The sequence below is a fragment of the Vipera ursinii genome (genome assembly GCF_947247035.1).
Source record: "Vipera ursinii genome assembly, chromosome: 2".
NCBI classification, from domain to species: domain Eukaryota; kingdom Metazoa; phylum Chordata; class Lepidosauria; order Squamata; family Viperidae; genus Vipera; species Vipera ursinii.
In genome coordinates, this window is record NC_139513.1 from 171,152,947 (window position 1) to 171,180,263 (window position 27,317).

The following is a 27,317-nucleotide window of genomic DNA, read 5'->3' on the forward strand; positions in this document are numbered from 1 at the left end:
AGTTAAAGTCCATGAGTCATAAAAGAGCCGAGGTTGCCTACCCCTGCTCTAGGAAAAGGAAGGGACATTAGCTTTACGCCTGGCTGTAGGTCTTTTATTTCTTTTGCATTCCTTTCCTAGGACATTTGGGAGTGGAAGGTGAAAAAAGGCTTACATGTAACAGCTCTCTCTCTTTTCTTTCCTTCCTAATTGAGTGTATCCAGCAAACAATGGGTAGGCTCCATTATAAAGGCACAAAGTAGCTTGAATAATTTTGCTCATCCGGGTCAAGCTTTTATGAGCAGCCATTCTTTCTTTGAAAAATAAAACAAAATGCTAATCACAAGTAGCACTTGTCGAAAAATCGGAACAGGAGTTGCAACTGCAGCCCAAAATGGCAACAATGTGAACAACCCCAAACATCTGCCAAGAAAACACTATAACCGCACACATACCTACCGTTAGACTGATTTCCCTCCCTCCCACCCAGCCCCCAATTCTGCAAATGATACGGGGATTACTCTCTATCCCTCACTATCTCAAAAGATGGATTTTAAAAAAATGGGCCAAAGGAAATGAAACGGTATAGAAGTAAAAAACAACATTAGACATCACAAGTCATATTAGAAAAATCAGGCTGCTAAAAAAATTCTTAAGTACATACCTTCCAAAAAAATTTTTTCCCCCAACCACAACTATTTTTTGAATTGAGATTCTCAAAATATCAAATGATGAGCAGATATGCAACCGCTGATTAGTGAAAAGCATGCATATTAGGGGCTATAGTCTAATAATATGGAAAGGGGCCATAAATGCTCATGGAAGGAGAAGCAATACTATTGCACCTTCTGTTTATTCGGCTGCTGATCACAACTTTAGAATCTTACCAGAAAATTTTATCTAGGTATTCAGAACTCGTTGGACTAAGAATCCTTCCTCTCCCACTTTGCTATTGATGTATTTCTATTTCTTCTCCCATGAGTTTTCTCATACCTCTAAATGCTTCCACTGTTAAATTTCAACATCAATATTACATAACTCTACAAAATTGCATTCACCTGTGTTTTAAGTTTTTGCTCAAAAAAAAGAGGCCACATTTTCCTAAAATTAAAATAGATGTTTAGGCAGGGGAAGGGATATATTTTCTCCTGACAACAAAAAAGTTTTGTTTAAAAAGTTGGCAACTCTTTCCAGCTTCTTGCTCCCAACTCTCAGGTACATCCAACTCACCATCCACCTTGCACATACCCATTCCTACTTTTCAGTCACATTTGTTTGGTTTTTAAGGGTGGGAACCTTTAAACATATGCCTTAAAAGGGAGGGGAAAAAAACCCCTGCAAGAAATCTCAGAACTGGTTAAAAACAGTCAAACAGCATTATCCCAATGGCACCTAGAGAAGATGGCCACTGTCAACCAAGAAGGCATATGCTAACCACAAAAAAAAGGGGGGAGAGAGAAATCCTGGTCATCTTCCATTTGTGCTTCAGAAGTAGCCATAAATTGACATGTGGGAATCAAGTCCAGCCATACAAACTCTAGCTTAATCAGCCAGAATCTCCAATCTTGGAACTAAGAGGAGTAAACATTCTTCCCCACATCATCACTCCAGCAAAGCGGGCTACACCACGAGCCAGGAAACTCCATCTGGGCCAGAACTCCCTTAATTCGTTAATCAGTTTGTATGAGCAAGGTTTGTCCCTAAGAGTTTAGCCATGGGTGCTCGAGGCACTGGGCAGCTGTAGCACGTTCTTCTGGGATGTACTCCATCATGGGCAATAGGAAGTCCGTGAACTGGGCTGCTTGTTCGAGAGGCCACTCGTATTTCTCCACCAAGACCTCGTATAGTCCCCAATGCTTCAGGTTCTTTATGTGACGTAGTTCCCCTGGCAAGACAGGCAAACAATTGGGAAAGTTGGGAAAGGTCTCAGCTGATATTGTCACACTGATCAGCAGCAAACCTAACATGCTTTAAATTCACCATTTGTACAAGGCCATACATGTACAAGGTAGATACAAGACAGTACCCACAGAGAATGTGGTCAGCAGGCTGTATCTTAAAGGCAGTGACATGCAGTCATGGCATAAAGGGTTACAAGCTGCTTCTGCACGAAAGCAACTTCATTCTGGACCTCACCACAATAAATATTGCAACCTTCATGCAATTTACTGCAACTGTACCACTATTTGGACTGGTTCACCAGAAAGCCTAAGTCTTTCCAACCTTCACCCTATGCCTGGTATTGTTCAGGAGAACTTTTACCTTTCTCAACTATCTTCCTTATAAACAAACTCTGAACCCACATGTTCCGGAGCAAAGTTTCCTCTCAAATGGGTGTCAAACTGGTGGCCCGCAGGCCTGAAGCATCACAGCGAAACTGCGCCCACCCCATTGCCGGCAATGGCCAAAAAGCCATGAGATGTCGCAACACGTCACGTGACATTGCAAGTTTGATACCCCTGCTCTAAAAGATCACCCTCCAAATGTTAACTTTTTTCCAACTTACCTCGCCGGTTGAAGTACTCACGCGAGTACCGCCCCGAAAGAGCAAAGTGGGGGGGAATATCGCCAAGTAACTCAACAATGTGGGCAATATGATCTGAAAGAAGGAAAGCGTTAGTGCCATGAGGCCCAATTTGGAGGGGCTGCTCAGCTATGCCACAAACTATGAATACAGGGGATCCTGGATTTATAAGCCCGAGAGAGGGCCTTCTATTTCTGCAAATTTGAATAACTGGCTGGGGATGCAAATTGGGAAAGATAGAATTAATGTCAGGGAAAGAACTTTCTCTTTGGCAGTAATAGAACATATTTATTCAGTCAATTTGTATAGCCTCCGATCTTTGAACAAGTGACTCTGGGAAGGGAACAATCATAAAAAATTTGGAAGAGTTGAAACATAGTACAAAAAAATAAACACAAAGTGCAGCCAAGAGATATTACAATCCATCGGTGTCGACATATCCCTTTGCACAAACGGGTCCTCAGCATTCCCTTTCATGAACATGTTTTCAAAAAAAAAGTCAGTCCAGTCACTTTCTGAGCGTAAACCCTCCAATCTTGCAGCGTGCTTCATGAAAATCTGCAGCCTTGCCCCACACCGGTGTTTCTCAACTTTTGCAATTTTAAAGATGTGTGAATTTCAACTCCCAGAATTCCCCAGCCAGCATTAAAGGTCTTAAAAGTTGCCAAGATTGAGAAAAAAAACTACCCCCACCCATCCCCCTCCTTTGTTCAACCAGCCCGTGTTCTCTACCTTCATCCCTTGTATAATCTTCTCCGGAGTGAGGTTCAAAGAGATAGTCTCCAGTTGCCAACTCAAAAGCCTGCCAAATAAAAGAGGGAGGGGAATTTATCTTGTGTATGGGGATAATAGTACAGTGGAGCTAAAAGAAAACTCATTCCCCAGAGCCCATGACATTCCAAATGAATCATCTTCAGGATTCCAATTCTCAACCAATTCTTTGTTGGGAACTATGAGCAGTGCTTAAATATTTATTTCATCACACCCTAAAAATCAGATCACAACTCTACAAGGGAAAGGACTGCATTGGCATTACTTGCGGGCTGGATTTTACGTATTACTCATCTAAAATTAGCTTCAGCAAATGTGATTACGTGATTAGCTTAAGTCTGGGATCAGCAATATGCTACTCATCGGCAGCAGAAGGTGGTATATTACCCCCTCAAAATACTGACAAAAGATTTCAGGTGATTAATCTGGGTTGTGACTTCTAAATATACAGTTCACACACCACTTAATCATATTTTAAAAGCATCACAAGAATCTTTCGAAATTATTTACTGTGTGTTTAAAGCTATCTATCTATCTGTCCATGAAGTACAGGTAGTCCTTGACTTACAACAGTACATTTAGTGACTGTTCAAAGTTACAGCAGTACTGAAAGAAATGACTTATTGTTATGTACCAGCCTGCTACCGGCCCAGCAGAAAAGGCAGGGACAACCCCTTTTACAAGAAGGCAAGAGGCTGGAACTAAGCCTGCCAAATTTATGGATACAAAAGCAAACAGAACAAGACACGAACCATGAAACGAGCTATTCAAGCGGTTGCCTTCAGCAAACCAGCCCTCCCACGCATTCCCCTTTTATACAGTTCAGGGTGTGGCTTCTCTCTGCCTCCTTCCGAGGTACCCCATTGCCTTCCTCTGTTTACTCCTGATTGACTGCCTCCTGCGTCGGGCGTCCTTGAACAGGGCCATCTTCATGTGGGTCATCTTCATCCACGCTGTCAGGCTCACACAGCTGGGTCTGCGTCGTGACCAGGTGGGAGGGGCCTGGCTGAGGGCTCTCATCAGCAAGCTCTCCAACCCCCTCAGCAACCTCTCCAACACCCCTGTCCTCCTCCTCCTCTGAATCGTCCGACCCAACTGCCGAACCCACAGGCTGACCCTGAATCACAACACTTATGACCATTTTTCACAGTTGCGACCTTCGCAGCATCCCCATGATCATGTGATAAAAATTCAGATGCTTGGCAACTGGCTCATACTTATGACTGGTGCTGTGTCCCGGTCACCTTTTGCAACATTCTAACAAGCAAAGCTAATGGGGAAGCCAGATTCCCTTAACAACCACCTTACTAACTTATCAGCTGCAGTGATTCACTTAACAACCGTGGCAAGAAAGGCTGTAAAATGGGGCAAAACTCATTTAACAAATGTCTCATTTAAAAACAGAAATTTTGGGCTCAATTGTGGTTGTAAGTCGAGGACTACCTGTATAGGGAAAACCTACTTGTTCGTTTTGGGTGGTTAGATTAAGACTTCTAAAATAATTTATTTAGGATTTGGTAAGGGCTTTTGTTCTGTCTTACTGCAAAGTTATTACCTTATTAAATACAAACAGGCAGCAACCTAACATTTTACACGTTCAGTTTGAAACACGTTTGCTTATTACCACAATCACCACAGGGAGGTGAAGAAATTGTGAGCTTAGCTGTTTATAAGATAATGAATTAGGTGACAAAATTACTTGTTGCCAAGGGAATTCACAGCAGAACTTGAAGAATACGTCAGCCGATGGTTAGCTGCAAATTATACTGAAGGATGTGTTGGAGTTGAAAATCTATTCTGCATAAAAGCAACAGTCAGCAGAATTTGGCATAAAAGTTTTTTTTATTTTATTTTAATTCCATTTATATCCTGCCCTTCTCCGAAGACTCAGGGCGGCTTACAAGCTTAGCAGTAGCCTTCATTCTATGTAGATGCCTGCTTATTGTTTATTTATTTATTTTATTTTAATTCCATTTATATCCCGCCCTTCTCCGAAGACTCAGGGCGGCTTACAAGCTTAGCAGTAGCCTTCATTCTATGTATATGCCTGCTTATAAGGGCTTTCACACACACACCCCAAGCGGCATTATTACAAAGTCAGCTTAATTGCCCCCAACAATCTGGGTCCTCATTTTACCTACCTCGGAAGGATGGAAGGCTGAGTCAACCTTGAGCCTGGTGGGACTCGAACCTGCACTAATTGCAGGCAGCTGGTGTTACTTAAGGAGGCATTAGCCCACTGCTCCACCAAGGTTATACAAAGAAGCCAGAGGGGAAAAAAAACCTCTGAACTTACCATACATGCTGTGCTCCAGATATCAGCAGGAGTGCCGTAGACAGCACCAATCAGGACCTCCAGAGCCCGATATTGGCGAGTCTGAATGTCTTCTGTGAAATGTTTGTGCTAAAAGAAATTAAGCAGAGAATGAAGAGCCATTCGCCCCCTCTGGCTTGTGCACAGCGTACATCCTTCGCTCTCCTCAACTCTTTGGACAAGCAGTATTTCAAAAAGTGACCCAAATATTCTTCCCGCCACGTCTAATTCTTCCCACAAGTTTTTTTTAGCCCACCCCCCCCTAATGCACACCCCCAAAATAGCTTTCCCAGGAACAGAGCCCACTTTGCTCATGGTATCAAATGCCTTTTAATATAATTCTTGCGCTCTGGACTATCAATGCATTCGTATCTATCAATTACATCTGCCACCTTCTATCTAAAGTTTGAGGGACTAAAGAAAAGGGAAACATTTGGGATCTTTTTCAGCAAAATAAGGCATGGAAATGCTTAAGGGTGGGGAAAAACTGTGATTCACCACGAAATTTCCTCCACAGCAGGAGTCTTCAAACTTGGCCCTTTTGTGACTTGTGGACTTCCTCAGCCACTGTGCCTGGCTAAGGAAATCTGGGAGTTGAAGTCCATAAGTCACAAAAGGGCCAAGTTTGAAGACCCCTGCTCCACAGCATAATGAAGGGGGAAAATAGACAAATTCCATTTAGTCTCAAAATAGAAGACAGCTCTTTATGTGGAAAAGATAAGAGTCTAGTTCCCAATTTTTCTCTGCCCTGCAAAATGCAGGGGTGATGAAGGCAGAAGGGGAAGTGCAGTGGGGCTTGGGGTGGCTGCTGCCAGGCTGTGTGCAAATGGCCGTGTATGTGTGAGTGGCTGTGGGTGGGTGCAAATGAAGAGCTGGGGCAGGGCAGGTGAGAGTCTGCTAGTGGTGCCGGAGGGTCTGAGGTTGCTGATGCCAAGAGGAAGAGGGCGCATGAATGGCCAGGTAGGTGCAATATGAGTACGGTGAGGCTTAAGGAGTGTGTGCAGCTGGCCAGGGAGGTACAGCATGAGTGCAAAAGGGGCTGGGTGAGTGGAGGAGACTTACCCAAACAATTTGTGAACTTCCCTTGCCAGCCTCCCCATTGTCTTTGCTTGTGGGAATTCAGCAGGGAAAATCGCAAGCTGTGGATCATGTGACTGCGGGACACTGCAACCATTGCTAAGTGCAAGCTGGTTACCAAGTGGCCAGATCACAATCATGTGATCACGGGGTTGCTGGGACAGTCGGAAATTTGTGAGCCAGACACAACCACCACTCCTTCAGCACCAATGGAACTTTGAACAGTCAGTAAACGAGTAGTTGTCAATTAAGGTTTGTCTGTATTTTCATAAATGGGGTCATCCTGATTTTATTAGAATAAGGGGAGAATATATACAGTTAATAAGGGCATGTATTTCCGAGCTCTGCATATATGTAACTTTCCACTGTGTTGTTTCTGTTGTACACAGTAATATCTCGACTACAGAAAAGGGACAAATTCAATTCTATGCCTCCAAGTACAGGTAGTCCTCAACTTACGACCACAATTGATCCCGAAATTTATGTTGCTAAGCGAGACATTTCTTAAGTGAATTTGGCTTCATTTTACGGCTTTTCTTACCATAGTTCACTAAAGGTTAAGTGAACCACTGCAGTTTTTAAGTTAGTAACTTGGTTGTTAAGTGAATCTGGCTTCCCCAAATTGTCTTTGCTTATCGGAAAGTAGCAAAAGGGGATTATGTGACCCTGGGACATTGCAACCATCATAACTATGAGTCAGTTGCCAAGCGTCTGAACTTTGATCACGCGACTATGGAGATGCTGCAAGGGTCGTCGGTGTGAAAAACAGTCGTAAGTCCCTTTTTTCAAGCCACTGAAACTTTGAATGGTCGCTAAATGAACTGTTGTAAGTCGAGGACTGCCTGTGTCTCCCTTCCACATAACACCCTTTCTCCCCTTTTCTTTATTCTTACTATAGGAATTTTCATTATTTTCCATTATGTAACTTCCCAAACAAGCCAGACACCCTTTGCAACGCAACCCTAATTTTCCACTCCCTATAGGCAGCCACCATTATTGGGGAGGGGGAAGAGATCTGCACGAATTACTCACCACCCAACAAGCATTGCCCAGATCTGCAATCTTCACTCTGATTTTGTCTGCGTTTTGGGGTTCCAAAGGGTTCACCAAGAATTCAGAAGTGCCAAAAGCTGCCCACACATGGTCAAAAAGAACAGAGGTAACAAATAAGAATGAGGAATTGCAATCAAAGCACATTTCCATTCTCCTCTGTGGAATGGAAATGCTGCTTAGCATCACTTTTGGGGGGTTGGGAGGGGGCGAAGATCACCACGCTATGGGAATCGAGGCTAAGGAGTTTTAATTCAGGGATAATGTGGTACCATAACTTTAAGAAAGCCCGGTCAAGATGGGAGGGGATGGCATGGCTGACAGGTTGTGGCATGTAATTTCCATGGTGGGAAGCTGGGATGTTCAGTAATGCTGGGCTTACTTCTCTTTGCCGTGCCCCCCCCCAAAGTTGGAGTAAAGTACTCACTGCTGGGTGAGAGAAGCCCTCCACGTTCCCGCTGATTAGAAACGCCCGAGAGGGCTGAACCAGAGAAGAGCGATCCTGAGAAGCCGGAGGTGGTGGAGTCAGGGCTGACATGATGTCTGGCGGTTCCAGGTGGGGAATGCCCATTGCAGCTGTCGTAGGCGTTGTGAGTGTAGAAGCCAGAAGATGACGTCAGGCTTTGGGGGCTGCAGGCCAGGGATCCCCCCGAGGGCTCTCCCCCTCCAGAGACTGAGGTGGGGCAACTGCAATGCCCGTCTGCAGAAGGCCATGGAAGGACAAGATTTCCCAGCAAGAGGAACGAAAACATTATTAGCCAAGAGGAGAAGGCAGAGAGACCTGCTTTGGAGTAAAGTAAAAGTACATCAAAAAAGGGATGTCTGACAAACCTCCCTATGTCTTATCCAAAGTCTTGGAAGCAAGGATCCAAAATGAGAATCTTGTTTTTATTTTATATATTTTTTATATTTATATGTTTTATGTATTTTTATTTCCTTTTTCATAAATGCTAAGTTTGGATCATCCAATACAAATTCGGGCAGAGAAATAAAGTTACTTCTTGGTAGAGTACTTACTTCACTGAAGTATGGAATTTCAGTTCCTTAAAGTACGGTAAGAGCCACCAGCCTTAAAAGAAAATTAGACGAACTAAACACTGACCTAAAGTATGGTTGCCCAACCTCTTAGCTTGCCTGGGCCACAATGAACGAAGAGGAATTGTCTTGGGCCACGTAAAAATATATGATGTAATTAATATATGTAAATCACATAATAGTATTAGATGTTTATGTTCCTGTGGGGTCACATTACTAGCTCTCCAGGGCAACATGCAGCCTGCAAGCTGGACATACCTGACTTAAGAGTTTCTGCAGTTTTGGTGGTAAAAGAAATCAACCTGCATACATATAATAGCTGTGAAAGAAGTTTATACAACCTTTTTAGTTAGACATTTATTCTTCCCTCCAGGGAAAAGTACTACCACTATGTGGCAGAATGCCTGTATTTACAACTTGGGCTTAAATGTAGTTGCAGTCCAGACTATAAGTGACTACTAAGCGAAGCTGAAAGTAAACTGTGGAACATACAAAAACAAACATACACGAGTAAAACAGGCTAACAAAGAGTTTGTTTTTCCTTTCTCTCTCTACTCCACCTCTCTCTCTTTCACACACACACACACACAAACTCATTCCTGTAACCTTGTGAAATGAAGCATCATTGGGCAATGTGTTTTGAACTGAGAGCCCTCAAATGGGCTAATACTGATAGAATATCCAAAATCTGGGTTCCACGAGTCCTGTGGAATTGAAATTTGGCAAATTTTACAAAAATTTTTTTGACCTAAAACAAAATGTCATATAAAGTTTCTTGTGTTGATGTTGAACTGTGCTATACAGTTCAACATGGGCTATTTTCAAGGTAGATCCATCTCTGAAAGTATCTCAACTTTTCCAGCAAACACACTACATTAGAAGTGTCACTGTTCAAGGCATACTACTTTAGTATACCACTGCAATTCTCCAGTTTGTCTATGTTAATCTTTATCTGGACAAAACAATGCATTGTAGAACAATTGTTTTTCAACCAAGGTGCTTCAAATGGGCGAATTTACATAATGCACCCAAAATCCAGAACCCATGACCCTTGTGGAGCTGAAATTTAGCAAATTTTATAAAAAATTAAGATACAATGCAAACTCTTATAAAACATTTCCTGCGTCAACTCCTGATCTTTGACTGTGCTGTACAGTTCATTATAGGCTACTTTTAAGGCAGATACTATACATTGCTGACTATCTCCTTGAATTTTAAGCACTAAGATGAGTACAAGCACTGATGTACTCATCAGATGTTCTTCAACTGTTGAAGGCATTGAGGAACCTGGTAAAGAAATAGCTCTGAAAAATGACATAACAGGTCACAGGTTGCCTAGTAGCATATAATAAGGGATCAAGAGAGGTTAGTGTATAAACCAAGCTTACAAACACGCACCAGTGGAAATTCAGGAGCTACCGTAATGCAAAGCAACTGCAAAGCACTATGTTGCCTAGTATCCATATAAGGGATATATACACATATCATGACCATATATCCTTTATTATAAAGCAGGGATCCCCAATGCCAGAGCTGCAGCCCACTACCGGGCTGTGGCCTATTTGGAATTGGATCGTGTGAGCAATGGGTTGGCGGACCGCCCTGAGTCTTCGGAGAAGGGCGGGATATAAATGGAATTAAAATAAAAATAAAATAAAATAAACCTGGCACTCATGAAGTTGAGCTACGTGCATGAGCACCAGCCTGCTTCTCATGCAAGTCGAGCTGCGGGCATGCGCGTCAGTCCTCAGCTTGCACCAGCCCACCGCTTGCGCAAGGACTAGGTGCATGGGCACGCCAGCCCACCATTCACACAAGGGCTACATGCACGCATGTGTGCTGGCCTGCTGCTCGCACAGCCCAGTTCTCCTCCCCCTTCTCCCCCACTCCCCCAGCCAGGTCGGCAAGCCACAAAGGTTGGGTGCTGTTATAATATACTAGAATAGAATAAGGCTGGAAGGGACCTTGGAGGTCTAATAGTCCATCCCCCTGCTCAAGCAGGACCTATACCAGGGGTAGGCAACTTCGGCTCTTTTATGACTCATGGACTTCAACTCCCAGAATTCCTGAGTCAGCTATGCTGACTCAGGAATTCTGGGAGTTGAAGTCCATGAGTCATAAAAGAGCTGAGGTTGCCTACCCCTGACCTATACCATCTAAAGGACACACACACACACACACACACACACACACACACACACACACACACCATACAAAGGACAGTCCTTTATTTCAGAAAACAGTCCTTTAGATTTTATTTTTCAAAAACTCACTTTTGTCCTTTATTTTGGTCATTTAACTTTACAGTACAAACTACATTGTAACACGCATTTATGTGAAAAATACAAAAACTGAACTTTTTAAAAGGTAAATTTACACATACTATTTGATTTTTTAGATATTTTTTATCAGAATATGCACTTTTGTAAAGTTTTCTTGTTTTTTTCCTGAATTTTATAAACCAAATTTTATAAACCCAAACATTTTTTTAAATCCTTCATATTTGCCCTTTTGCCCTCTGCTTTTTCTAAGAAAATATGGTCCAGGTGTAAATCTGCTGTATGTTTCTGTAAGCTTGTAGGAATGATCCCAAGGGCCTGGACTGTACTACAGCAGGCCAGTCTGCCCTGCCCATCTTACCTGTGGTCTCTGTGGACTTGCTGGTCCCTTCATTTGTAGCTGCCAGATCCTCCAGCTGCTGAAGATCCCGAAGTCGTTCAGCCAGGAGCTGACTCTGCCGTTTCTGCTTCCTCTTCAGCTTCTTCCGCTTGTTCTTTGAAAGCTTCCCATTCTGGGAGATGAGAGGGCCCCATGTCACAGCCCCATCACTCATAACTCCAGGGCTGCATAAGAATGGAGCAGACGGGGAAACAGGCAAACAAGATGGATGCCTGCCCATTATGTTTGGGGCAGGCAGGAAAAGGAGGAGAAGAAAGAGTCCAGGGAATCACGTGGGCCCTAATATGTTTGTCAGTGGGCAATGTAAGTTGTACTCACAAACACACCACATGCAAGAGAAAAGCTGATGGTATTCAGAAAGAAGACAAGAAGCAGATAAACCTGTCACAAGCAAATGGCTGGAAAGTGAAGCCAAGTTCTATGGGAAATGGTCAAATTCTGCCTGGGCTGTTCCACTTCAAACTGTTGGAGGGGATGTTACTTGCATAACTGGAAAACAAATTTTTCTAAGCCCCCAAACTGTTTCAAGGAAGAAACATAAAAGTCCTACTTTCTGACAGGTAGATTTTTTTTTGTACGATGGAATTCAATTATTTAATCTCCAGAGGGACATTTCCGCAATACGATTACCGCCACCTGCAATTTGAAATGGGACAGCCTGAAGAAAATGGACTTACTACCTCACAGTGCTCTCAGTCTAAATTGCAGACATCCTGCCAGGAGAGAGAGGCTGGTGTGAAGCCCAAAGCAAAGAGAGTTCAGAGTGAGAAGTGGGGAGCCATGCATGTGTTGGGCCTATTGAAACTAGCTGAGTCCAAGGGTGGCTCCACCGCAGGCACCAGCAATGCTATATTTAACAATGGCAACAAAGCAGTGCATATTCTAACGATGAGCTCTGGCGCCCCTTCTGATTCTACAAAAGGTCTAGGAGTGTTCTGTACCAGCCTGCTACCAGCCCTGCAGCAAAAGCAGGGACAACCCCATAACAAACAGCAAGAGGCTGGAATAAAGCCTGCCAAATTTATTAACATAAAACAGAGCAAGACAAGACACCAACCATGAAACAGGAGCTATGAAACAGGAACTGTCCAAGCGGTTGCCTTCAGCAAACCAGCCCTCCCACACATTCCCCTTAAATGCAGTTCAGGGCGTGGCCTCTCTCTGCCTCCTTCCGAGGTGCCCCATTGCCTTCCTCTGTTTACTCCTGATTGACTGCCTCCTGCGTCGGGCGTCCTTGAACAGGGCCAGCTGTGGGTCATCTTCATCCACGCTGTCAGGCTCACACAGCTGGGTCTCCGTCGTGACCAGGTGGGAGGGGCCTGGCTGAGGGCTCTGCAGAGCCTCAAGGCCATCATCAGCAAGCTCTTCAACGCCCCCCTCCTCCTTCTCTGAGTCGTCCGACCCAACTGCCGAACCCACAGGCTGACCCTGAATCACAACAAGGGGCAACTGTACAAAAGAAAAAGCTGCTGATCCATGGTGTCAAATGGGCCATCCCTTGCCAGGCCAAAGGAAAAATGGGTCACAGCAACAGACAACAACCTGACAGACAGAAACAAAGATATACTTGGCACAGAGGTGTGAACTCTGGGGAGCACAAGGCATGAAGAACGCAGAAATGGGAATGAAAAATAAAAAAACGAAACAGAAGAGGTGACAATGAGGGCAATCTCGCATTTACATGGGCAGGAGGGAATACCGGATTATGCAGGCAGTTGCTGAAGGTGGAAAGGGAAAATAAGCTATGGCATAAGGAAACAATGGATGACCCTCTACGTTTCTGGCAAAGTGCAAGAGAAGACTTCATTGCCCACCTCTAATACAAGGGTTCAATAGAGACAGCAGGGGGGCATTCATTGCAGGAACTATATCTGAGTCCCTAAAAGGAAAGCTGTGTCACTTCAGGATCACACATAACCAGAGCCCATCAAACCCATACAGCTTTTAATAGGATAAAAGAAGGAAATGTACTAAAGAGAAAACACTTAAACTGAATTAATCCCATTTATATCCCGCCCTTCTCCGAAGACTCAGGGCAGCTTACAATCTAAGAAGCACAAACCAATGTGCTTAGCAATAGCCTTCATTCTATGTTTATGCCTGCTTATTAGGGCTTTCAGGGCCCCCCAAGCGGCATTATTACAAAGTCAGCTTATTGCCCCCAACAATCTGGGTCCTCATTTTACCTACCTCGGAAGGATGGAAGGCTGAGTCAACCTTGAGCCTGGTGGGACTCGAACCTGCACTAATTGCAGGCAGCTGGTGTTACTTAGGGAGGCATTAGCCCACTGCTCCACCAAGAAATTCATTTCTGTCCTGGCCACATATATTAGTGTGGCCCCTCTCTTAACGCCTAGTTTGGATAAGGGAGAATGAAAATGCACATCACTTGATCTACACTCAAGTCAAAAAATCTGGACAGTACTTGTGCATTGTTTCACTTTAATTTGTGCATGTGGAAGACTGGCTAGCACTTACTGGCACTTTGCTAAGCAAAAATGTATCCAGGTGCACAGAAGTAGAAGAAGAGACACACCTGCACTTCCCTGGCCATAAATCTAGCAGAACCTGCAATAATAGAACTTGCTAGAGTGGATTTTTATTGGATTCCAGCACAATTCGCAATTTGGCAGAAATGAGGTAAACAAGCCGGTTTTACTTCTAAGAAACACCAGATGCTCCCAGCCAAGTTTGTTTCTAGCAAAGCTAATTTTCTGAATCTGGAAGAGACAAAATCAACAAATAACTCACGCCTTCTTTTAGATCAGTCTCACTTTGACCTTAGGTACCCACCCTTATTTTTTAAATGAGTGGCCCTGGCACCAGGGCGCCTGCCATTGTTTGAAGCTCCTGTAGATGTCAAGGGCTAGCCTAGATCAAGCAGGTTCAACCTTCCACCAAACACCCACTTGTCTCCAGAAGGGCACATAGGTGACTGTGAGGGCTGCACGGCCTAGGAAGGGTCAGGCATTGTTACCTTAAAGGCCCAAATGTACAAGGGCCACACTAAGGAAAAATTAAAGGTAAAGTACAATATAGTAGTGGCTCTATAAAAGGAAAAGAAACCAGAGCAGGAAAGACTACAGAATATAGAATAAAAACTTTATGATCTAGAATCTAAAACTGCAAGATACAAGAGCATCAATTATAGAGCCCCAGCTAAATAAAAGAAACTAATAAAATTAAATAATAGTTTGAGGGAGGACAGGAAGTAGGAATTAGAAAGCAAACAAAAACAGGGATAAAATAAGTTTTTTGCAAAGAAATCTTTATTTTGTAATTTTTCCTAACAACCCTCCCTTGGCACGGAAGCCTTCTCTCCCAGTCTCGGTTACTATCAGGCAAAGAGAACCCACCACAATCTCCTTGATTCTCAACACCTAGAACCCAAAGCTTTTTCCTTTCTAGTTTAGTGCCTCTCCTTACAGCCACTGGATCTACATTCATCATGTCTGCTTTTTACGGCAAGGGGGAAAAAAGTAAATCAATGAAACAGCAACATACCCAAGCGATTCGCAAGAGCCACTGGAAAGCAACACATAATGACTACGTATATTCCTTCCATTCAGAAAAGGAGGAAAAATCCCAGGAGCCTAGGTAAGAAGGATGTTCCTTACAGTGGGAATCACCTGCTCCTCAGCTACAGAGGCAAAGCAACACATTTCTCTTTGCTGTTTCCTTTGAAGCAATTGCTGAGCCGGTTAACATCTTACTGAGACACTCACAACTGTGAGGGAAGGGCACTGCAGACTTCACCCTTAGAGGTGAAAAGACCCTTGGACTACTGAGATAGAAAAAAAGCTTGGGTCAGAAGAAGTGGGAGTAAATTTCTGGGTCACAGGTGAAGTCAGCTCTGGTATTGAAAATAAATTCCTTGGCTAACTAATCATGTTTCTTAATTCCAAAAATATACTGACTCTTAGTCTTGAGCCACCATCTCACCCTTGGTTCTGGTTAGAGGATTTGAGTTTCTAGTAAAAAAATAAGGATCTTGCAAGTCCACCCACCTCTGCCCGTATGAAAGAAATGTGGTTAAAAGGGAAGCATAAAAAGGAGTGTTGCATTTTTCTAGCTTCACCGAAACATGTTGCAAGATTGTACATTGTACCAGAAATGTTGCTGCAACCAGAAAGAACAAATTGCAGAAGAGGTCAGTAAGATGGCTTCAGAAGGGTGACCCACCATGGAATTTTCAACTATAGATCTCCCATACAAGAAATTACAGAGTTCCTGACCTCATAATCATGGAATTTAGCTTGGCCAGACACACTCTCATCCAGTTAGCTCGCTGTGCAAAGTTGGTGACCACACACTTTAGATATGTGGTTAAAAACTAGGTTACGAGTTTAAGCTAAAAGCAACCGAGAAGCCAAGTATAACCCAAAATTGCCACTAGGGGGAGAAAGAGCACTGGCCAATGCTTGGCCTGACCCAAAGCAGTGGTCAGAAGCCAGAATTCACAGCGTGACTTCAGTTTGGGTAGTGGGCCTCCATGACTACTGCACCATGGCAAGAAGCAGGAATACAGCAGGATTATCTACAGAAGTTCCAAAAGCCAACTCATTCATCCCTATAGGGAATTAAATAACATTCTCAAATTTTCTGGAAAATTACGGATATCCTTTTTTTAGGGCCAAGAATTAGACTCTGGAAATGATGGGAGTGCTGAGGCCAGAGTGAGTGGGTCTCATATTAGCACTTCACCTCATGGGTCAGTGGTGGGTTATTCTACTTATTTTCTTTAATATGCCAATTCTACTTTGATCCAAAAAGTGTTGCAAAAGCCTATCATTGTAGTTCAGTTCTCTCAGTACAGCCTCCCAGTACAGGCTCTGATGCAAAAAAAAAAAAAAGGTGGTGAGGGGGGGCTAGGGCTAAATGTATCCCATAAATTGGCCACACTACAATAAAGATGGTTAGGTCAGGTCTCTCCAATACTGTTCCTGTTGGTCATTTTGGCCTTTCTTCATTCTTTTTTATTACTCCTTCACATAATATGTGATTAACTGGATGGCGGTTTACTTCAATATCCTATTTTTATGCTCTGCATAATATGCTAAGCTAAAATGTGGTTGGCTGGCCTAGTTTGAATCCGGCAATAAAAAGTAAGCTCCCAGGAAAGTGAAATTATATGCAGTACTGTATCTCTGATGGCTGGCTGTATTTACACTTCTCTTCTGAAAGAGAGCAGTACGTCTCTGCCCGGCATGTGCTAAGCCATGCAACATAAACTACACATGGGACAGGCAAAAAAAAGTTTCCATGCCAAAACAGGCAGCTGGTCTGTGTGATCTAGCCCTGGTACGAGAGAAGGCTCAGACTAATTAAACTGATTGACCCCAATATCTGAAGCAAGTTCCGAAACAGGAACCTTGCAGGGTAATTCACACACCTGGTGATACCACTCATGTGTGAATAAGACATATATTCTTGCCAAATCCAGTGGGTTGTATCTAGACCTCTTTTGGCTGTAGAAATTAAGCCCTGATGATTTCTTCAGGCGGGAAAACGGAAACAATTATAAACTTGTCTTTTTACTTTCAAAGTGCCCACATTCAACCAATTTAGTTTCTACTGAGCCCAGTATATGTTTCAGCTGAGTCAGTGTATTTATCTGAATGGAAACCAACCAAGTTTCAATGCACAAATCAAGCATAAGAAGATCAGACAAACAGGCAGATCTAACAAAAGGGAGCAGCAGTAGTAACCCAAAGCCCTACACACCATCGTGACTTTGTTACATAGGTCAGTGCAGACTTATAAGCAAGACTTATAAATGGCCACCCCTACAGCAAAAAAGCAAAGTGACATCCTGGAAATATCTCTGTAGTTTTCTTGGAAGCAGAACGAAAAAGTTGTACTGCTTTCTAGAACTCCTCCTCCCCTCTTGTCTACAGCATTAATATTTCCTGGTGGTTCCTCCCTTCAAATACTCATCAGGTACAATACTGCTGGGCAGGGGTGTCAAACTGCCAGCCCACGGCCAGATGTGTCACGTGGAAGTCGTGCCCACCACAGCTCCGGCAAGGGGGAAAAAAGTTCTGATACACTGTGACATGTCACGTGACGTGGCGAGTTTGACATCCCTGCTTTTTGGGAACTGTTGAGGTTAGCTAGTTGTTGCTCCCCAGCCTAGAGCAAAACAAGCAGAAAATCGGGTCTTAATGATGCTTCTTTTGGTCTGCTAGGAACTGGGAGAAAAAGCAAGCTCGGATGTGGCCAATCACTTCCCTAGCCAGCAGCTGCAGGTTTGAGGAATTATGGATTCTGCAATCCAAAAAAACATTTGAAAGATTACGGGCTGCCCATCTCTGGCAAAGGTCTGGTCTGGTCCAAACTTTCAGACAAAAGACACCTGTGGGCAGCTTTATTTATTTATAAAATTTATTGGCTGCCCATCTCAGCATAAGGTAACTCTGGGTGGCTAACAGTCATAAAAATATACATCTACATTTAAATAAATCCTTCTTGGATATTCTGTAGGTAAACCAAGGATTTTACAGCAGACTTCACACAGAAATGATCAACACCTGGCAGATCAGAGACTGGTTTTCTGCAGTTCCACTTAAGGCAGAAGGGCCAGTTCATATGAACAAATCCTATTCCATACAAAAAGCCCTCCAAAGATTCAAAGAACTAGCATGCAAAGGAGAAAGTAAGGCCACAGCCTTTTCCTGACATGCCTGTTTCCAAAGGGTAGTCTGTTTATTTTTTTCTGAAATTGGAATTCACTTAATAGAATCCCATATAAAGCAGCCTAACCCTAACCAGGGAGAACAAGGAACTTGGTCTTCCTTCCAAGCATCAGGAGAGGGATTATTAAATATTTCCCACTTCTAATATGCCCTTTGGATTCTATTCAGAGAACAAATGAATCATGGTGGCTTTCACCAACAAATTCAAAACAGATTGTATTTCAAAATCAAGGCCGGGTAGAAAATCCACTCCGGAGTTGTGCCTATACCAGACACAAAAGCGTAAGTCGTGGTTAAGAGATTACGGGGAAATACACAACACAGCCTTTTCTCTTTGGCACATTCCAGGTGTGCCAGACTACAATTTTAACTCCCAACCAGTATGTCCCTCAGTAGTGTTGTTTAAATGTTATAGAGCAGACATGTCAAACACAAGGCCCGGGGGCCGGATCCGGCCCGCGAAGTGGTTTCATGTGGCCCGCGAAGCCATCCTGGAATCAGTGAGGGAACGGCCCCCACTGCCTTGTCCCTGGCCCAGAGACCCTCCTTCTGCCAGAGACCCTCAGATCTGTCCCTCTCCTGCCCAGGCCCCCATCGGCACCCTTGATGCGAACGATGTAGAGCTGGCCACGCCCACCCAGTAGGCCATACACACTCTAGCCACGCCCACCCAGTAGGCCACGCCCACCCAGGCCACACCCACCCGGCCCCCTGAGGGCAACCGCAATGCTGATGCGGCCCTCAATGAAATTGAGTTTGACACCCCTGTTATAGAGCCTCGTGTGTGGTGTAGTTGGCTCACATGGTGTGGTAGGATGGAGGGTTTGTTGTCACTGTGTTGGGAGGAGAGAGCACGGGGGGAGGCTCAGCTAATCTCAATGTACACATGTTGTACTTTGACAATAAAGGTTTTTTTTAAATTATTATATTATTATTATTATTATTATTATTATTATTATTATTATTATTATTATTATTATTATTATTTATTATTATTATTATTAGATCTAGTTCTTAAGAAACAGGATCCCAGGACATCATGGTACACAGTTTCTAATTTTTTGCTAACAGACCCAAAATGACAGACACCTCCTCTGTACTTGTGCACAGCCATGATGTAAACTCTGGGCATTGCTCCCATTGCTTTTTCAGGCCTAGTGTTCAATTCAACATCTCAGTCAGTTAATCTAGACAAGATGGGTGGCTAACAAGTTTAATGAATAAATAAACAAACAAAAAATATTTCTACCATTCAAATAAGCAATCCAGGTGGAGTGCTCCCAAACGCATAATGTCCAGGATTCCTCTTCTTATCCATCCTTACCCAAATTTAATATGGTTAGGTTCAAAAATGGGGCTTTCCTTTTCCTCCCTCTCCTTTCAAGTGATACAATTTAAGCCACACAAACACTGCTATTAAACCCAGGAATCCATCAGCTTAGGCTTTTTATCCACAGGGCCCAGTCAGAAGAGCTGAGGTGGGGCTCATTGCCTTTCTGAAAGCATGCCAACTGATCCCTCTGGGGGTCTCTTGAATGTAAAGCAGCAGCAATTGATGCTCCCCCTCCCCCCTGAGGTCTACCCCAATGTTTTCAGGTCACAAGATCAGTTTGAGGAACTTGTAAAGAAACAGGCATGCAAAGAAAAATACGGGGAAATATAAACGGAAATTTACCAAAAAAATAACACTTCTGGTGTATTATTGGCATCTCAGTAAGGAGCACAAGGGCTGTGCACAGGTTACAGAATCCAACACCTTGGACTAGTTCAGATATAAAACTGTCAGTTTCTTTACCAAAATTTATAAAAGTGGGAGCAAGAACAAGACTGCTAATGTTTCTCCTGTTATGCATAAATTGAATTACCTAAGCACCAGGTATTAATAATGGTTTACTAACCAACTAATTCTTAGCCAGGATGTGTGAACCACCTTCTGGTCCTGATTAAGAAATCTTGAGTATCCATAATGATAATTAATGAATTTGAGCCAATGCAATAAATTTTCAGACAGAAGGGTGAGGCAATGCCCTGAACTTGCTAATGGTGTCCACTTTTAAGGAACAGCTTTCACTCCATTAAGGGACAGCCTTTTTTACACACACCCTTAAGAAGCAAAATCATTCACTGCGTACAGTGACCTGGCAGACAAACTAAGAGCCTGATTTAAAGTGGAAGAAACAAATAATGCTCCATGAACTAGAGCATCCTTGCTGTCTGTCCAATTCAGAAACACCCACAGCCCACCAGATATTGTTGAACAACAACTTCCAACTGTCCAAGACAGCACATCCAATAGTGGGAAAGCTGTTGTTCAGCAACATTTAGAGGTTCACAAGTTGCCCAAAGGGATGGAAAGCATTCATGGAGAAAGCTGTGGATACTTCACAAAGTGACAACTACTCTCTTCTGGTCCCTGTGCTTCCCACTGCAAACTGTTCACTTTGCTATTTCTGATCCTTAACAGAATATTCTACCATCAAAATAATTTCTACTTTTAAAATTACAATAAAGTTTGCAAGTCAGTGAAATGACACATCTACAATAACAAAAATATATTAACAGGCACAAACTGAGGATTCTAATCTCAAGACAGCCATTCTCTTCTCTCTCTCTCTCTCCTGCTTCCAAGAGATCAGCCACACAGGAAAAGGAGAAGGTTCAACTGAGCCATGGATTTTAAGTTTAGTTGCCAGATGCAGACCAAATACAGAATTTGACACATGGGGAAGAATCGGCCAGTAAGCTCTCCAGCATGAGACAGCTTTTCTGAAGTGAATGGGAGCAACAGCGCAAGGTTGTTGAGTCATAAGAAGTTAGACTCGTATTTCTTGGGATATCCCTGGCCTAAGGGGATGAGCTCTTAGCTCTCTTTGAGCATAGAGAGAAATAACTTCAGGTATCTCCTGTTAACATGGGTGATAAGAAGGAGTCTCTGTGCCACAAAACTGCAGCCACAAACCAGAGAAGACATAAGCTAGCCTAGATAGCAACAATCCAACCCAGTATATCTTTGCCCCTTCTTTTCTTTGATTGCCAAAATGGCTAAAGCATACAACCTCTCTCGGAGCTAACAAAAACTGCCAACATCCTCTCACTATAGGCAAAATGTGTCCATGGTAACATTGAGACACAAATTACAGATGTAACATGAGGCTTAGGTGCAAGTTGCCAGACATGGAGGAGCCATCCACACAAGGGCGAGGGAGATGGTGGGTTATGAACAGTCCATGAGTTTCACAGAGCAAGTGAGATCCAAAACAAGCACTCTAAAACTTTATTCCTTCCCTCCCCCTCACAATCCTGGACGGGGGTGGGGGACTTACCAAGCTTTCCTGGGGTGCAGAGCTGACTGAGGGAAGAGGTGCACAGGTGGAGTGAGGCGAGAAAAGGGGGAGAGAGAGAAAGAGACAGAAATGATTCCCAGAATCAGCCAGGAAATCCAAAGCAAACAAACATCAATCAGTACAGTAATGCTGTAAAGGAGGATGAGGAGATTGAGGATGTGGAAGGCCAGAGTCTCCCACACCGTTATGATCATTCCACCCAAAAGCGAGGGTTAACGTGATAAAACCAGGGAGAGGCAAAATCTTTAGCCCTCAGCGCTATTCTTATGGCCATTCTGAATGCAGAACTCCCGTCTGAAACTTCTAAATGGAATTTGAGCCTGGTCAATGGCAGAATCCTAGGATTTGCTACCAGATCGCAAATGTACACATGTCCAGTAACAGTGACCCCTACGAGTCATATCCAGAGTCTAGGGTGTTTGTTTTTCTTCCTGCTGGGCTTTCTTATAGGTTCTCAGCTTTTAATTTAGAAACAGGCCAGGTTCCTAGCCCTTAGGGGCTACTCGGATAATACTCGATGATGTGATTTCTGAAGCCAAAGCTGGAGAAGGAGGAAGATAATAAGATTCCCAATGTTTGTTAGAAAAGGATTTCAGGACCCATACCTAGTATTTCATCTTTCCCAATGATGAACCGAAAGAGAACCAGGTGCAAAAAATAGAAAAATGGAAATGTATTTCAATCAGAGGCATAAGGTGCAGAGCTATTATTTTGCTGAAGTGGCGTTTGGGAAGGGAAGCTAAACACAGAATTGAAATATCTTATTTTGGGTTTGTTTGGGTACAAGGCTTTCACGGCCTTTGCTTTAATTTGGAGCCACCCCTCTCCATTAGTGAATTTCTCCACTTCTAAAAGCAAACAATTGTTCACTTTAAAAAAAAAAAGGAGTGTTGCTGGGATATGGCAGTGACACAGAACAGCACTGAAAGGGGCAGGAATGAAGCCTGCAAAGTTTGTGTGTACTTCATTAAAAAAAAACCCCACAGCATTCCCATTTTCAGATTATTTGATGAATAATGAGCAAAAGCACTCATGTTGCTAAATTTTGGAAATACGGTTATGGGGGCTCAGAGGGGAGGGGGCAAAATGGAGCAGCCACTCCTGTGCTAGTTGTTAAGGCCTTATATTAATCTTCTATAACCTGATAATTTTCCAGAATTGTTGCGACCAAAACCCTTAATCTGCAGAGAGACAGTTTGGGCAGTTTATGGGTCAGATTGGGACCAAGAGTCCAGTTCTAATTTCCACTCAATTGTTTAGTTAGCTGGTAACTAGAAGCCAGTCACTTGTTTGCCTTCTACCTAACCTACCTTGCCCATTTGTGGCAGAGGGAATGAAATGAGGCTCTCCTGTTTGCTGGCTGGAGTTCCCAGAGAGATGGTGGAAAACAAAGCCATAAATAATAGTAATAACTCCTCTGGAAGGCATCTAGTTGGGAAAGGCACTCTTATACTGACTTTCCCAGAACACAGACACCCCCCAAAAACCCAATTAGAATGAGAAGTATCCTTGAACCCTGACAGTGGCAGGGAAAACTGTTTTGCTCTATCCATGTATGGAAGAAAAACAGATAGCATTAACTTTTCTTCTTCTTCCTCCATTTTAGTGTCTTCCTCCATGTTGATTAAACCAGCCTCCCATTGGCTAAAGGGGAAACCTGTTCTCTTGCTGCACTGGAGCCTTCTGAACATTACCTGGAATCCCCAAGGCCAAATCACTCTCTTTAACAGGTGCCAAATGGGCTTTTGGTTTGCCAAGGAAATGACCAAGCACATGAAAAGAAAAATGGCAATCCAGGGGATTCAGTTTAGAAAGTTTAACTTGCGCACTTTCATTACCAACAATACTTTATCAAGCCGATTTTCTTTTTGTTTTACTCTGCATTTAAGCTCTGTCATAGATTCTTTGGGACGAAGTTGCAGTTTTCTAGGATCACTGTATTGGAGTGATTTGATTTCTGTTCCTACCCTTTTCAAAACATTTCTATTCCACTCATTAGAACATAAAGATGGTCCCTATGGCTTGTGCCTTTCTGGAATTTTTTTTTTTTTTTGGAACTAATCAATCAATTTTTATTACGGTCACAAACCAGCAATGCTTGTGCCTTTCCTTACCATTGCCTAGTATGAATGTCGTACACTTTGGCATTTAAGGATGTTGCTGTTGCTCCCTTATTTATGTCTGCACCAATCTAATGTAGGTCTTCGTTTGCTAGAGGCAAATTCTGATTTTTCGTGCCCCTTTAGCATTCTTGGGAGAAAGGAGACCAGCATCGAAGCCTGCTTACAAACAGGATGGGATTACTTACCTGCAGAACCAGAGGGAGGAGGACCCCCAGTCTGCTGCCAGAGAGTGGCTTCAGCTGCCAGCCGTCGTATGTAACACTCGTCCACACACAGCAGGATATTCTCCGGCTTGATGTCTGTATGGATTATTTTGCACTTTGTGTGGAGGTAATCAAGGCCCTGCAACACCTGAAAAAGGGAGCAATTGTGCCAAGGATAAGAACCTCTTTATGATTCAGGTGAAGAGGCTGCCGTGCCAGGGCCCTGGAGTCTTGACCTTATTAACAACCATAGCAGTACAGGTCATCCTCGACTCACAACCACAATGGAGCCCAAAATTTATGTTGCTAAGTGAGATATTTGTTAAGTGAGTTTTGCCCCATTCTACAACCTTTCTTGCCACTGTTCTTAAGTGAATCGTTGCAACTGTTAAGTTAGTAACATGGTTGTTAAGCGAATCTGGCTCCCCCATTGACTTTGCTTGTCAGAAGGTCACAAAAGCTGATCACTGCAACCGTCATAAATATGAGCTAGTTGCCAAGTGTCCAGATTTTGATCATGTGACCATGGGGATGCTGCTATGGTTCTAAGTGTGAAAAATGGTTATAAATCATTTTCTTTCCAGTGCCGTTGTAATTTTGAACGATCACTAAACAAACTGCTGTAAGTTGAGGACTACCTCCGTTCAAGTCCCAGAAAAACAGGGGTTCAAGTTAAGCCCGTTTGCTTCGCATAATAAAATGGACAGGAATGACCATGGCTGTAAAAATTAAACCACTCCCCCCTCCATTTGTTTGCAAAGAATTTCACCTTTACCTGGCATAAAATGCTCTTGACACAAGGTATGGGAAGCCCTTGGTAGTTGGATTTGATAATCCACTTCAACAGCTGGTGCCCTAAAACCTCAAGGACCATACAAACATCTGGGCAAAAACCAAGTCAAGTAGATAAAACAGGCATCAGAATGAGGGATCTGGTTGTTTACAAAGTGCCAGTAAATAGATCCCTTCTTTCCTTATGGCACATACCAATAACTTATTAAAATAACTTAGATATAGAGCAAAGACAGAGAAAGAAAGCTGGTGTAAAATCAGAATCTGGAGACATCTGGCTGTTCTCTCTCAGATAACACAAAAACCAAGCAACTAAATTCTCCTGGAATCTTCTTTCAAAAGTAACATTTGACAGAACAGCCTTTCTGAGGAAAGTTATGGGCTATTTGTTCCTTTTCAGCTTTGATTTTATTGTAAGGAGTGGATGAATCAAGGCTCAGTAGAAAGTTATTTTTATCTACATAGCAAATAATTGTTGCAGACCATTGGGAGCCTTCTTGGTCATTATTAGATAAAGGAAACATGTGTGGGTGTGCATTTGTTTATTAAGAGGCCAAGCAGGAAGCTCATGGCAGAATGGAAAAGCACAGAGCACAGCAACCTAGAAATGTTTCCCCAAAGCCCATGGATTAACAGACTTCTCTGAATCTGCATTGCCCCAATAAACAAAACATGGATGTGCTAACTAAACAAAAGTACAATTGCTCTACTAGAGGGACATAAAATTCCTACAGCCCAGCAATATTTCTTGTATTCACCTACCATTTAAAGGGGCTGCAGCCATTTAGGCTCACCACAAAGGCCTGATGCAGCTAAAAAGCTCAGCCCTGTGTTATTTCACTCTAGGGAACAGGAGGTAGACAAAAAGATTGATTGCTCTCTCAGACAAATGTGTGTGTGTGTATACACTCACACACATATCCATCTTGGATGTTACTGAGAAAAAACCTAAGGTTAGCCGTCACTCAGCATACCAGTTTCTACGTACAAAACAAGTTTGGAACAATTTCTGTTTTTCCTGCAGAAAAGTTTCACCAAAAATGTAACAGAAAGTGGTTTTACAGCCAAAGTTCAGGCACTCTGGAGGAAAAAGTAGAATTGATTATTTGAGCGGGAACAGTTTGTGGACCTTTTAAGGAAGGATACGGACACCATTGATCCCTGAGATCTTGAAATCATCAATCAGTTGGACAATATTCTCCCGTTTCAGATCATTAGGATCAGAATCTCGCACCTGGAAGAAAGGAAAGGTACCAGGTAAAAATGGGTAAGGATTCTAGACATGGATCAGCAACTAGAAAAATTCTGTGCCCAAACAACCCTCTCCATAAGGATATCTTAAATATCATGGTTCTGGGGAAACCAAGGCCAAGTGGCACAGAATGGTAACCCAGAATTTTTCCTAGATCCAAGTGTTCCTGTGGCTCCTCCTGCCAGCAGGCACATCTAACAAACCTAAAAGACTCTGACCCTGAATTTGTAGTAAGGCTAAAATATCCTTCAAGCTAAGTTTGACTCTGATGCTTCCAAGATTTCTTTTTTAACCTTTCTGTTACAGCCCTGTGGATTTCATGATGGTTTCCCATCTGGTATTAATCCATTTCAATGCTGTTTAGTATTTTTAAGAATCTGTCTTGTAGATTGGCCCCAAAATAGACCTGTGGGACAAAAATACTTTTGGGTCATAGTGGAGGTAATCTTCAGTTTAAGACCATTTGTTTAGTACTTGTTCAAAGTTACAATGGCACTGAAAAAAGTACCGTATATACTTGAGTATAAGCCGACTCGAGTATAAGCCGAGACCCCTAATTTTACCCCCCAAAACTGGAAAAAGTTATTGACTCGAGTATAAGCCGAGGCTGGGAAATGCAGCAGCTGGAGGCTGGATCCCCCGAAAGACGTCTCTGCTGAGATGAGAGAATGGGGTGGCAAGCCGCCGAGAGAATGGGGCGGTGGAGTGCTCCGCCGAGAGAATGGGGCGGCTTGCTGTTCTCTCGGTGCAGCACGGCAGAGGCTGGATCTCGCGAAAGAAGTCTCTGCTGAGCGAGAGAATGAGGCGTCTCAGCGCCCATTTTCTCGGCGAAGACTTCTTTCGGGGGATGCAGCCTCTGCTGCCCCTTTCTCTCAGCTGCCCAGCTGAGAGAAGGGGGTGACAGAGGCTGGATCCCCCGAAACAAGTCTCCGCTGAGACGAGAGAACGAGGCGTTGGAGCGCTTCTTTCGGGGGATCCAGCCTCTGTTGCCCCCTTCTCTCAGCTGCCCAGCTGAGAGAAGGGGGTGACAGAGGCTGGATCCCCCGAAACAAGTCTCCGCTGAGACGAGAGAACGAGGCATTGGAGTGCTCCGCGAAGTATGGGGCGGGGAAGCTTGCCGCCCATTCTCTCAGCGGCAAAGACTTCTTTCGGGGGATGCAGCTTCTGCCGCCCCTTTCTCTCAGCTGCCCGGGCTGCATCCCCCGAAAGAAGTCTTCGCCGAGAAAATGGGTGGCAAGCTTCCACCGCCCCATTCTCTCAGCGGAGGCTTGCAGAGGTGGCGGCGGAGCTGCACGCACAGCTCTCCAAACCGCCGCAGCCCGTTTGGAGAGCTGCTGCCTTCGTCCATGTTTGATGAAAGCAGCAGCTCTCCAAACTGGGGGGTGGAAGTTCTTTTTTTTTTGTTCACTGGAGTATAAGCCGAAGTGGATTTTTCAGCCCAAAAAGTGGGCTGAAAAATTCGGCTTATACTCAAGTATA

General features: G+C 43.5%; 1 protein-coding gene and 1 long non-coding RNA gene across 6 annotated transcripts in view; one reads left to right on the forward strand and one right to left on the reverse strand.

Moving 5' to 3' along the window:
* Positions 1-816: 816 nt before the first annotated feature.
* SRPK3 (SRSF protein kinase 3) overlaps positions 817-27,317 on the reverse strand; it is a 37,481-nt gene continuing 10,980 nt past the window's right edge. For 3 of the 5 annotated variants that reach the window (XM_083351429.1, XM_083351431.1, XM_083351427.1), the window contains 11 exons: positions 25,733-25,820; positions 24,570-24,676; positions 23,777-23,942; positions 21,448-21,469; positions 11,391-11,593; positions 8,143-8,415; positions 7,698-7,795; positions 5,571-5,678; positions 3,236-3,305; positions 2,486-2,578; positions 817-1,864 (listed from right to left, as the gene is read on the reverse strand). In XM_083351429.1, the coding sequence (XP_083207555.1) occupies positions 1,680-1,864; positions 2,486-2,578; positions 3,236-3,305; positions 5,571-5,678; positions 7,698-7,795; positions 8,143-8,415; positions 11,391-11,593; positions 21,448-21,469; positions 23,777-23,942; positions 24,570-24,676; positions 25,733-25,820 (1,413 nt within the window). In that variant the 3' untranslated portion in view covers positions 817-1,679. Of the gene's footprint in view, positions 1,865-2,485; positions 2,579-3,235; positions 3,306-5,570; positions 5,679-7,697; positions 7,796-8,142; positions 8,416-11,390; positions 11,594-21,447; positions 21,474-23,776; positions 23,943-24,569; positions 24,677-25,732; positions 25,821-27,317 lie in introns of all 5 variants that reach the window. The other 2 variants (XM_083351430.1, XM_083351428.1) reach the window with 1 other exon arrangement.
* On the forward strand, positions 6,831-8,249 carry LOC310633622. Its single transcript, XR_014491050.1, has 3 exons — positions 6,831-6,917; positions 7,649-7,824; positions 8,125-8,249. It is a non-coding gene; the product is annotated as an uncharacterized lncRNA (long non-coding RNA).